General features: G+C 48.1%; 1 protein-coding gene across 2 annotated transcripts in view; it reads left to right on the top strand.

Annotated features, from left to right (window-relative positions):
* The window catches only part of Map3k9 (mitogen-activated protein kinase kinase kinase 9), a 62,081-nt gene extending 54,231 nt beyond the window's left edge, over positions 1 to 7,850 (top strand). For both annotated transcript variants that reach the window (XM_010645386.3, XM_010645387.3), the window contains one exon: positions 185 to 7,850. In XM_010645386.3, coding sequence (XP_010643688.1) covers positions 185 to 669 — 485 coding nt within the window. In that variant the 3' untranslated portion in view covers positions 670 to 7,850. The remainder of the gene's footprint in view (positions 1 to 184) is intronic.
* The last annotated feature ends 4,684 nt before the right edge of the window (positions 7,851 to 12,534 follow it).

Here is a 12,534-nt window from a genome sequence, read left to right as displayed (position 1 = left end):
ATTCACTATTGCATCCCCAGTAACTCCCATTGTACTGCATGACGCGTAGTAGGTGCTCAACAAGTGTTTATTCATGCTCTCTGAAGTGCCTTGGAATGTGACACGGTGAGAAGGAACAGTGTGTATCTGACCCAGAAATACTGTGCTATCATCATCTGTTGTCTCCCTTTGTCTCCTGGACCAGGAATGTTGAAAACCCCCAGTCCCAGCCGAGACCCTGGTGAATTTCCCCGTCTCCCCGACCCCAATGTGGTTTTTCCCCCAACACCACGACGCTGGAACACCCAGCAGGACTCTACTTTGGAGAGACCGAAGACTCTGGAGTTTCTGCCTCGGCCACGTCCTTCTGCCAACCGGCAGCGGCTGGATCCTTGGTGGTTTGTGTCCCCCAGCCATGCCCGAAGCGCCTCCCCAGCCAACAGCTCTAGCACGGAGACACCCAGCAACCTGGACTCCTGCTTTGCTAGCAGCAGCAGCACTGTAGAAGAGCGGCCTGGACTCCCAGCCCTGCTCCCGTTGCAGACAGGGCCACTGCCTCCTGCTGAGCGGACGCTTCTGGACCTGGATGCAGAAGGGCAGAGTCAGGACAGCACCGTGCCGCTATGCAGAGCTGAGCTGAACACACACAGGCCAACCCCTTATGAGATCCAGCAGGAGTTCTGGTCTTAGCGTGAAAAGGGTTGGGGGGGGGCGCAGGAGATGGAGGGAGCTGTCTGGCACAGCCCTTTCCCAGAGTTGGGCCCCCTGAGTTCCAGCCCTACTTCTTGCACTGATAATGCACTTTGAAGATGGAGGGGATGGGAGCAGGGCCACTTCAGAGGGTCTCCTGCCCTGCAGGGCCTTTTCCCCCATGTCCAGTGGAGGAGCTGTGGCCATGCGCTCTGGCTGTGTGGGGGAGGGAGGGATGCATGCATGTCCTCCGCCCTCCAGAGACTTCCTCACCTTTGGGGTGACATTGAAGTCACTCAGCCAAATCTGTCTGCTGCTCCTTCTCCTCGGCCTGTTGAGTATGCCCCGAGCTGTCCTGGAGTCCCGTTGTTAGCCCTGAGTTCAGCCTTCCCACGTGCCAGTATTGGGCCTTCTATGATGTTGGTTCTGCTCCTCTTCCACCCACCCCTAACACCCGTGAATCACAATCTTGCTGGTGTGAGATAGGAGCTGTTGTGTGTCCTATGCTCCTTTTGTGCTAGCTAGAAGACTGAGGGCAAGGTGGCCTAGTTTGGGGGCTCTCTTGTTGATGGACCTGGCACTAGCTACCTGTCCTTCAGAAGCCCTGCTATTTATTTGAGCCCAGAGGTGGTAAGGGGAACGGGCTAAGTGAGAACTGAGGGGACGGGCAGAGTTAGGAAAAGTGCAGTCAGGTTGCAACACAGAAGGTAGCGGAGTCTTTGTGTGTCCTGCCCACCGCATTTGGAAACATTCAGTGAAGGGTAGAAACCGGCACTTCTCAAAGGCTTTCATCTACCCACTGGGGTCTGGACGCTGTCGTGCTAGGTTCTGACACAAGCTTCTGTTCCTCCCAGGAACGGCTTCTTGGGAGACTTACTCTCTGGTGCCAGTTCGATGTCTGTCTCTTTCGTTGTTAGGTGTTTATGTGTTTTCCCCTCCCTTGGTCTTTCTTCCAGTCCTTGGAGTCAGCGGGCTTCAGCTTGTGTTCAGTTAGTGGATGTCTCCACATAGCGTAGTTCAGGGTGTCCTGAGCAGTGGGATTGGAACTGTGGGGATTTTCTTCTCAGCCTGCCACCCACATCATGCTGCCCTTGAAGTAAAATGGTGCCATTAGTCGTACCTTCCGTCGGTGGGCAGCATGGTAGGGTGACACCATTTCTGAGGTACTCAGCGAGCCACTGACGTGCAGCTGCTGTGTGTCCTGAGCTCTGGAAGCTGAGCATGGCCACCTGTGTGTCTGTGCACAGCCAGCCCTCTTGCCGGGTTCTGCGCCGAGAGCTGGGTAGGAAGGAAAACAAAGACCAGCCCTGACCTGCCTGCTGTTTGTTTCCTGAAATCTAATGTTGAACTTTGTCTAAGGCTTTCTCGTGTCCTTCTTCCCCTTCCACTATTCTGAGGCCTCACACCTTGTGTGTGAGCTGTGGCATCTGCGTGATAGTAGCAGTCTGACCGGGTCCAGTCCTGGGGCTGTGCTCTTCTTCCCGCCAGACTCTCAGTATTGCTCCACTGGAGTATTCTCTGTGATGGGGAAGTCAACATGCAGGACCCTTGCGTTGGCTGCTGGGGTGCCAGGATGGGGGGAGTGGTGCCGCTGGCAGGAGTGACAATTGGTCACTGCTTATTTTCTGTTACTGTGATAGAAATCCTTCTCTGGGAGGACAAAAGAGGCAACCTTGGTTTTCATGCCGTTCTTTTTTTATGACCCCATTTGGCCCCACCCCGGTGCTGGATGCCACCAGTGTTGCCCGGGACTTTGTTACTGCACCTCGTCTTTCTCTTAGACCAACAGTCAGTGTGTAAGAGAGTGTTTTCGCCCCCATTTGCCTACTCTTTGGCTGGGAGAGGAAGAATGGATTCTGTCTGTGGTTCTAGCCCACCAGTGATGCCTGTCATTCTTGATGGGGAGAAGGGTACCAATGGTCTGTTCTGTGCCCTCCAAAATTCCAGTCCCTAAACCCTTAGTTCCAGTAAATGGCTCTGAGGGAGGTCATAGCCCACAGTATAATCCAAACCATGCTGGCATGACTGTGCACGGCATGAGATAAGGATTTTTTTCCCTTGCTCATTTTTAGTGGTTTGTACCATTTTGTTAGGTTGCAGCCATCTTTCTTTCTTGCAGTGTCACAGATATAACATAATTTGCAGGACACAGAAAAGTTGAGTCTCGGCTAAGGAAATAACTGTACCTGAAAGAAGCAAAAGCAGAATTATTCTAGAGATGCTGCTGTGAGCATGAATGAAAGCGTAGGAGTTACACAATCGCTGGGTTCTTCCGGCCTGGTCTCTGATGGCCTCCTGTCTGCTGCACTGTCTTAGGGGCAAGGCTGGAAATGGGATGAGGCTCTCAGTAGTAGCCATTTGAGTGGCTTCATCTCCACTTAGGTTCCTTTGTTGTGTGGCCATGGTCAGAAGCAGGCCCTGAGGCTGTGGACAAGGGACTTGGGCAGCAGTGGCTGGTCTCCCCTTTGCCCTGCACATCCCTTTGGTCAGAGACACAGGTCTGCTCTCAGCAGGTGGTCACCACAAGGAAGATGCCGATAGGAACAGGTGCTGCTTTCTTCCCTATATCCTCAGATCCTTCAGCTCCTGCCACCACTGGTTCTAAACTTGGTTATCCTCTGTTTACCGCCTTGGAGATCCAGGCTGCTGCTAAGAGCGGAGTAGATTTCTCAGTTATCCTCGTTATTTCTAAAAGGCTTTGGTGGCTGCTTGTATCTTAACACCCTTTGGCATCCCTAGGGTCTGGGAGTAATGATGTAATAACAGTGTCTTGCATTTGGACAACTCATAATAGTGCTGGCTTTTCCTCCTGACCTTTACAAAATGGCATTTCCTTCATTTAATATACTTGCCTGGTACAGAAAGGGTGAATGCCTTGTGATAAGGATTCAAGAGAAAAGAAATTAAAACGCTGCTTGAACTAGTTGCTTAGTTGAGTTTCTAGGCTCTGAGAGTGAATAAGTTGGCTGTTTCTCCATTCTGCTTTTGCTGTGTGACCTTGGGGTTTTCTCCTAGCTCCTCTCAGATTTTCTTCTTTTAAAAGACATCATCACATGCTTCCTTCACAAGGGCAACAGGAGTCAGTGTCAGAGAAGGTCAGAAGGAGCAGCTCCCTGCCCGCCTAGAGGAAGCTTCCTCCATCTCTGCAGGATGAACGAGGTTGGCCGAGTTCTCTTACCACCTTTGCCTCGGGGGATTTTGCCTTTGTTTTGTCCTTTCACTTCTGGAAGAGGAGGATTTAGACCTGGCTTCTCATGCCTCATGGGCACCTTGGCCAGGCAAGGCGTGGCCATGTTATACAGCACCTGGTGTGGACAAGCACCCTTTCCTATGTCCCTCCTTTTCCTGGCAGGCAGGCCAACCTCACCATTTGTCTTATTGAGAAGATGGGAGGTCGGTGACAGCAGTTTGTCATCTCTGTTTTCTTGGGGTCAGCCCCAGGGTGTGATTTGATGAGAGCCTAGAATCAGGCCAATTCCTGGAAGAATCTTTGGGAAAGGTCCCCTTGGCCATGAGACATCATATGTTACATGTGGGGATGGTGGTCTCCCTCAGGCCATTGTTGCTCAGGTACACAACAAGACACCCCCGGCATGCCCAGCATGTTTGATCACCACCTTGGCTCCAGAGTTAGTCCCCGTATTGGAAACCCCCACCCCCACCCCACACAGGAACATTGCTAACTCATCACGCTTGCCCGCCCCCAGGCAGGGGTTCTACCACTTTTAAACACTACCACCCCTTGCCAGAGCTTGAACCCAAGGAAGGCCTTATGTATGATAGTCAAGCGCAAGTGTCTCTCTCCCACTGGCCCTGAGAAATGCAGCCATGAAGTGAGGACGACGCCACCTTCTAACTTTAAAATGTGTGAACCCAGCGGGACACAGTGATACATGCTCGTTGTCGCAGACTGAAGTCGGGAGTATGTGCCCAGTCTGGGTAACCCAGTGAGACTCCATCTCTTACATGTGTGGTTCTGGAACCCAGGTCCAGCTCCAGGACGGATAAGCTCCACCTTGCTAGCTTGCTTCCCTTGGTGGAGGTGTGTGTGTGCGTGTGTGTAATGTATATATTATCACAGGTCAAAAGCAATCAAATCATTGGCTATTTCATATGGCTTAACCTAATATTACTTGCCTCTGACTTTTCCTAGATCAAGAATTCAAATTAATAAAATTCTGTATATAAAAGGGAAAAAATTCTGCTGTTTCTGGGGAGACCTTGACCCTGGGCCTTTCCCGTCATTGTTGACTGGGTGTTAACCATCTCAGGTGCCAGTGTTGGAAAGCAGGAGGTGAAAGCTGAAATCCTGGTTGATTAAGACTAATTAATAGGTGCCTAACCAGTCTGCCCAGCCCCAAGCTTCTGGTTGGCTTTGCAGGCCAGGTGAGTTTCTTGTAGGCTGACTGTTTCAAAGTATTTTCCATTCATCCTGGTGAGATCACTATCTCCTCAGGCCCCAGATCCCCCCTTGCTTTTTCAGTTGTGGGTCTTAGAAGCCTCCGGGCTCTGTTAGAAGCCTCCTAGGCAGCTCTGGGTGCTCTGGCATTGGCTCTTCAGAATGTTGAATTCTCTCCCTGAGCTTGAGCCTAGTCTTTCCTGATTCTTACTGTTGCTGGTTCCCTACAGTGCTTATCAGAGCCTGCTATTCAGTTCAAGCTGGAGAGAAGAGGCTCTGGGCCTAGCTGATTGCCACACCTTTCTGTTTCCTGTGGAAACATACCTACCTTCCTTCCCCTTGACCTGTCTTCCCACTGACTGGTCTGACTCGCCCTCCTTGCAGTACCCACCACCTAGTTTTACTAGACTGATTGTCAGGCATGGGCATGACATCTACAGGGGAGTCTCAGGCTGGGATATTGGAGTACAGCCTTTCCTACTGGGACAGGTGGGGTGGATATCCCAGAATCCTGAACTCGGATCATTCTGGTAAATGAGGGCCCCGTCGACAGGGTGTGACTTACTCAGCTCTGAAGTCCAAGGCCAGTTTCAGAAATATGTTGTCTACATTTCTGAAATGCTTTTGACCCAGACACCTGTTTGGACAGAGCCTGACTTAGTAAAGTTTTAGTACTGTATTCATCCTGGATATTTTTCTATTAATTTTGATTTTTTTAGCATACTGCAGTGAAATATGATTTATATTTTGGTTACTGAGTTTTCTGATGCCCCTTAAATTTTGCATCTGAGAAGAGTGCCTCACTCCCCTCACCCTGGTCCTATCCCACTAGACCTGTGAGCTGAACAGGGTTTAGGTACCATTGTGAAATAGGTTATTTTCTAATTAGTTCCCTTCCCCTCTGGTCCTGAGTGAGTTAAGGAGCTTTCAGGGTGTTTTGCATTAAGAGTGTTTTCTTCTAACTTTGGGCCCCTGACTCTTTGACCTTTCTTTGATATTCCCTGGAGCCCTGAGGCCCCTTTACGTGTGTGTGTGTGTGTGTGTGTGTGTGTCTGTGTGTCTGTGTCTGTGTGTCTGTGTGTGAGTTCTAGGGAGAGTGATCCTGTAGATTCTTATCTCAAACCTCTTTGGAATGTCTTGAATTTTGGGAGTGAATTTAGAAGCCTCATTGATTCTCCCAGGTCTCAGAAGGGCGAGAAGTGAATGAAAGCTTCTTCATTCCCTCGCTCAGCAAGAACTGCGATCCCTAACACTGTGCCTACACAGCCTTCAAAATGTTGCCCATCGCACTCCCACCAGCATCATCTTCACTACCATTGTTGTCTTTATTTTACTCTTGTCGTGTGTTCTACCTCCAGTTCCAGAAGCCATGCCGCTCTGGCTCTTTCCTCTGTCATTGTCAGGCAAGGCATGGATTTATCTTGGCGTCGATAGGAGACTAATGATAAATGATAAGAAACCATTACATTTTTGCCACAGGGGAGACACAGTCCCAGGGATTTGTGTACGTATATTTTTGTACTCCTTACAGTAATTGTGGCATTGGGTATGGCCCCCATCTAAGGATATGTAAATTGGGGTTCTGATGATGATTATATAACGTGCCTAGAGTCACATAGCTGGGAAGCAAATTGCAGATCTGGTTGGTTCCAGCATCATCCCTTTCATAGGCCACTTTTGAGGAACCCTGAGATGAGCCCAGAGAGGTGTTGTGTCCCATTACCCACCTGTGTGACTGGACTTGCAACCTCCTCAGAGCTCAGTGACTTCCTCTCTACTGCTGTTTGCTTGCTCCTCCTCCATTTCTTCTCCATGAGTCTTCAGGGATTCAGACCGCACTGGGCCGAATGTGACCATTCTGTAGCTTGTTGCCCAGCACCATTGAAGGCTGTGGGCCTCTCTCCTGCTCCAGCCCACTTTTGCCTTGTGATTGCTTCTGGTTACAGCTTCAGCCCACTTTTCAGCCCCGTCTCTTGAGCTTGGAAGCCTTCTTGTAGCTCGTGTCTGCTCCTTGGAAACTTGAAATCAGGCTGTTGTCTTTTTGTCATATTGAGCCACATGCCCTTGGTACTTAGCTATAGAAAAGCAGGAGGTGATGAACTCATTAACGTTCTCTGCTTTCCCTCACTACCTGCTCGGCACGGTCACCTACCACACACATCCACACTCAGACGTAGCAGAGTCTAAGACTATATGTTAGAGGATTTTAGGGAAAGGAGTTGGAGTTGGGTTTTACTTAGTTCACAGAAAAACTTTCTTTGGGATTTTCTTTCCCCTTAGGTCCTTAGAGTCTATGTACCTAAGTGAAAGTTCATATAACTGTTTTGTCTCTTTGTAATTAGCTACTAGTTTTTATCTCTAGACCTTCTCTCCATCAGTGTTTTATCTGTGTGTCTGTCTTGATCCTTTGTCCTTGAATTCCCATCTTGCTTATATATTTAAGTTATTGTATTTTGTCAACAATATTTAAAGATGGAAAAGTCTTGAAGGAAACTTATCAGATTCTTTCCTTTGGTTTCCCTGTCCATCTGTCCATCCTTCCTTTCTTTCATTTCTTTTTTCCTTCTTCCCTTCTTTCCTCTCTCCTCTACATTTTTTTGTTTTCTTTTTGAGGTACTGTAAATTGTTAACTAGGGATGCCAAGCAGGCTTGGTTCAATGGCTAAACCTCTTACTGTATTACAGTGTGATGCTGATCTCAGCCTGGTCTCCACACCAGAGCACACAGAGACTTGAATAAAACTGTTAAAATGATTGCTTCCAGTTTGCTGTGGTCCTTTGTAAACTTGCCCCCACTCTGGCCTTTTTTTTTTTTTTTTTTTTCTTGTACTGGGGATTGAACTCAGGACCTTATACTTGCAAGGCAGGCAGCAGAACCACTGAGCTAAATCCTGGCCCTAGCCCTGTTTATTTTTAGAGAGAGGGCCTCAATAAGTTGCCCAAGCTGGCCTCAAACTTGAGATCCTCCTGCCTCAACCTCCTGAGTAGCTGGGATTACAGGCGTGTACTACTTCACCTAGTTTTTTGTTTTTGCCTAGTCTGCTTCACAAAGGTTATCTGGACCCAAATCAAATTTACCTTGAGGTTCAGCACACAGTCCAAGCACTGCACAAATTCTACCTCGTAGTCACCTTTCCCTTCGTGTCAGAGGAAGAGACAGCATTAAAACGCAAAGATGCCTTAATATATAAATTCAGGGCCAGGGGTTTAGCTCTGGTGCCACTGCTTGCCTTGCAAGCACAAGGTCCCAAGTTCAATCCCCAGTACCAAAAAATAAAAAATAAAAAAAAATTTTCAGAAGCTATTATTCCACATATAGCCAAATGATGAAATTGCGGACTTAGTGGTGAAAATTGACCCCAAAGAAGATCTTTCTTTCTTCTGTCCTCAACTCCACCCAGCACAAAGTCATGGAACAGTGTGAAAGCACAAAGGCTGCTTTGTGACTGATTTGTGACTTTAAGTGTCTTGGCCAAGATCACACCCCTGACAAGTGCCATTTAGAGTACCAGAGCCTGAGGCCAGGCATGGTGGCGCACACCTGTAATCCTGGCACTGAGGGAGCTGAGGCAGGAGGATCACCATGATTTTGAGGCCAGGTCTGGGTTACAGAGTTCGAGACCAACCTGAACTGCATAGGGAGACTCTGTCTCAAACAAAACAAGCCAAAACCCGAGTTTCAGAGCCACAAGGAATCCACAACTCACAGCCAGTAAATCTTGTATACACCTCCATTCACGTCTGTCTTCCCAGTCCCTTCCACAATCTCCAGGAATGTGAGGGTGAAAGTGGCAGGGAGCAGGACACAGCACAAACTCATGCGTAGCTCTGGAAGTTGAAACAGCCTGTGGGAAAGTCAACAGTGAAACGTACAGGTGTGTCTGGGCAGACCCCATGCAGCGGCATCTTGCAGGCCTCCAGGGCCCCAGTTAGGGGACTGAGCACCTTAAGAGAGGCTTCTCTCCAATGGCCTCTTTCTGCAGCATCTCCATCTCCGTAGTTATTTCCTAAAAATAAAAAATCTCAGGCAGCAGCCCAGTTACTTGGATATCTGCTTTAACTAAAAATAAAAGGGGCCAGGTGCGATGGTGCGTACGTATAATCCCAGCTACTTGGGAGGCTGAGGTGGGAGGATCATAAGTTAGAGGCCAATCTGGGCAGTGAGACCACATCTCAGGAAAGGCACCTCGCCTGCCTCACAAGCACAAGGTCCTGAGTTTGATCCCCAGTACCAAAAAAGAAAAATAGCTGGAGATGTACCTCAGTGGTAGAGTGCCTTTGGCTTTGAACCCCAGTATTGCACAAATAAAATTGACCCAACTATGTCAGTGCCGTGTGGAAAGGTGCTACAGGCTGTTAGCATGTGTACAACTCACTGCATGTTTCCAGATAGCAGTTTGGCCATGTGGTATTAACTACAGCATGGACCCAGTAATTCCACACAGTAATAAAACAAAACCAGCGTGTCAAGAGCTGCACTGGCACCTGACCACTATTACCTCCTTTCTGTCCTGTAAGCTCATTGTCCTCTCCTTTTTACACTGAAGAAAAGAAGGGCCAGAGACTTGACATGCCCAAGACCACACAAGTAGCAAACCACAACTCTGGGATTTGTCTGATTCTAGCATCTGCATGTGTGATGTAAGAAAGAGTCAGTCAGATGCAGACAAAGATTTATGTACAAGTCAACTCGACTATAGAAGCATTTGAATGACTATGTATGACCCAAATGAGATTTTTTTTTCGGTCTCCCTCTTCCTCATCCAACATACAATCTGAAAAAGAGCATGAAGATTTTCTTTAGGAAGTAGGAAGGGTACCCATTCCTTGCAACAAGATGGCTTCTTTTCAGAGCCTTAGTGGAGTACTTTCTATTGCAGGGGCCAGCGGGACGCTAAAGATTCAGAGCTCACTCAGACCAAGCCTTGCCTGTCCCAGGGCTAATGGTCTTTCAGAGGAGACTAAAAATATAAAGACATCTGTGTAGTAACTGTGGCGAGTGCTGTGGTAAGTGCTGTGTGAGCACCCTAGATGGCTCAATCCAAGGTGGGCTTCCTAGAAGACTTAGGGTGGAGTTGAGTCCTAAACACAGCAGGAAATGAAGTGGCTCCCTCGGGATCCTTCACCCAAGTTTCTACCTTTGGTTTTATCATCAACCGACTGTATGAGATATTATTAGGTTCAAGCCACTAAAATTTGATTACTAAAGGATAATTCATGAAATAGGGTTGTACTCATGATAAGTTAAAAGGATACAAAGAACTTCAAAAATAGTTTGATGCAATTATACACAAAATATATTTCCAGCTTTTAAAATATGCCCTTGAGAAGAAAAACACTAGAAAAAAATTACCTTTTTATGGTGCTGGGGATTTTTCCGCTGCCTGCCTGGCAATCTCACAGGCCGTAGTTTGATCCCTGTGAGCACCCCCCAAATTATCTTTTTGAACAAGTATCGTGGATGATTTTTAAATGTTCACTTGGAATTTTTAAAACTTTTTTATTTTACAGTGAATATATGTTACTTTTATTTTCAGCAAAATGATGGCAAATAAAGTTCATAGTTGGGGCTACTTTCCATGACGCCAGGTTCTTCTACATATGTTCCAGAGGCCTGCAGCACTTGCTCCAAGGCTGTCCCCAGCCCTGAGCAATAAAGCAGATGATTCTAGGAGCCCTGTTCTTAGGAGGCAGACTTGGAGCCCAGGTTAGCCCAGGTTCTCCCCTCCCAGAGTGGGGAGAAGGCAGCACCCCTTCCAAGCAGACAGCCATGTCATCTCTGATAGATAAAAGCCTAACTTAGAAAAATAGAATTTAACTCAGCCTTGACCAGGTGATGCCATTTTAGAGAAACAGAAACTTAACATAGGAAAACAGAACCTCGCTCAATGTACCAGGCAACCCTGGTTTATCCCTTTTGGCCTGATCACACTTACCCGTATCTCCCAAACCCAGTGCTCTGTATAATCCTAAACAACTCTGGCTGGCAGCTACGCCTGGACTTAGGACCCAGGTATATGGTCGCTGGAGGCTATCAAACTTTCACTTTAAATTTTCTTGAGATTGGTTAGCTTGTTGGTTTTGCTATCTGTCTTCTTTGACCTAACAGGAGCCAGCTTCCCTGTCCGGATGGACCTCCTCTTTACCTCTCTCTGCATGGGGAAAGACACTTGGACAGAGAGGAGGTGCTGTGCAGGTCTTCCAGAAGGCACAGCTGGGCAGGAGTGCCAGACACGGTTGGGCAGACAGCCTGATTTTAGGACTGGAGCACTGTACCCACCCCTCTGTGAAAGGGTTGGGCTGGGCCTACATTCACCACACCCTGTTTACTTGACTATGGAATGTGCTTCATTCAAGAGTGCTGATGTCTAATCCTCTGAGCCCTACTAGTCTCCACCCGATCTAGTCCAACTACCTTAAATTGGCGAGCCTGTTTCAGCACAGCCGGTGGGGAGTGGGGTGAAAGGCGGGTGTCTGCAGCTCTGCCCAGCCCCTCTCAGACACTGGCCACATGCCGCCATCCAATCAGGAGAGGCTGTCAGTCAGGCCCGGGAGTGTGACACTGGACACTGCTTTGTGTGTGAGGGGAAAGGGAATAGTAGGAAACACACGTGCTCATGATCATGCCACACCCCAATGACTTAGGAAGGGATCACACTCCAGCATGACCTGGAGGCCCCTATCAGGTCCCAGCCTGCCTTCTCAATCGCCGCTCACAGTTTCCCAGGCTCTGGACCTTCATCTCCCTAAAACTGGGCATTTCTCTGCTTCCTATAATACTTGATTTTCCAGGAACAGAGAGCTCCTGCCTGAAAGATTAGAATCCTTATGAGCACACTTTCCTAGCAGACTGTAGTCTAAACGATCATGCAAGTAAGTGGTGGAATTTTGGGGGAGGGCAGAAGGGAGAGTTGGGCAAGAGGAAGAGAAAAAGAAAGGAGGAGACACCAGATCCTGTCCTCTAGAGGGTGACAGTCTCCTTGGGATGTAGTGAAGTTTACCAAGCATCTAGGAAACCTGCAAATGGAAGGAAGTCTTGGGACCATGGTTAGAAAGAAGCAGCCAAGTGAAGAAACATGGACTCCCATTTCCTTTTGTGCCTTACACAACCTGAAACAAGACTCAGCTCTCCAGTGCTCTTATAAATATCCACTGAGGCCTACTCTGGCCTGGGATGCTGTGTGCCTACCAATTCCAGGTATACTCGAGGCCAGACCTGTCAACAGAGGAAGCATTCTTGGCACTATAAATGCACCGTGGTGATGGAAATGTGTACCCCATCTAAAAACATTCCACCTAAAAATAATGCTTATAAGCAAGTCACCTTTGTGTTTTACCACCCCAGAGAGCAAAGGAGGCTGAAAACGAGTGCTGTCTGTTTGGAGTTTACCATCTAATAGGGAAAAGTAGGTAAAGCAGCAATAAGGCATTGAGGATCTGACCCTGAATATCTGTGTCTAAATATCC

The sequence above is a fragment of the Fukomys damarensis genome, unplaced genomic scaffold (assembly GCF_012274545.1).
Source record: "Fukomys damarensis isolate Sample0158 unplaced genomic scaffold, DMR_v1.0_HiC HiC_scaffold_21, whole genome shotgun sequence".
Lineage (NCBI taxonomy): Eukaryota > Metazoa > Chordata > Mammalia > Rodentia > Bathyergidae > Fukomys > Fukomys damarensis.
Note: the sequence above shows the minus strand (reverse complement) of the source record. Positions and strands in the feature narration are given on the sequence as shown.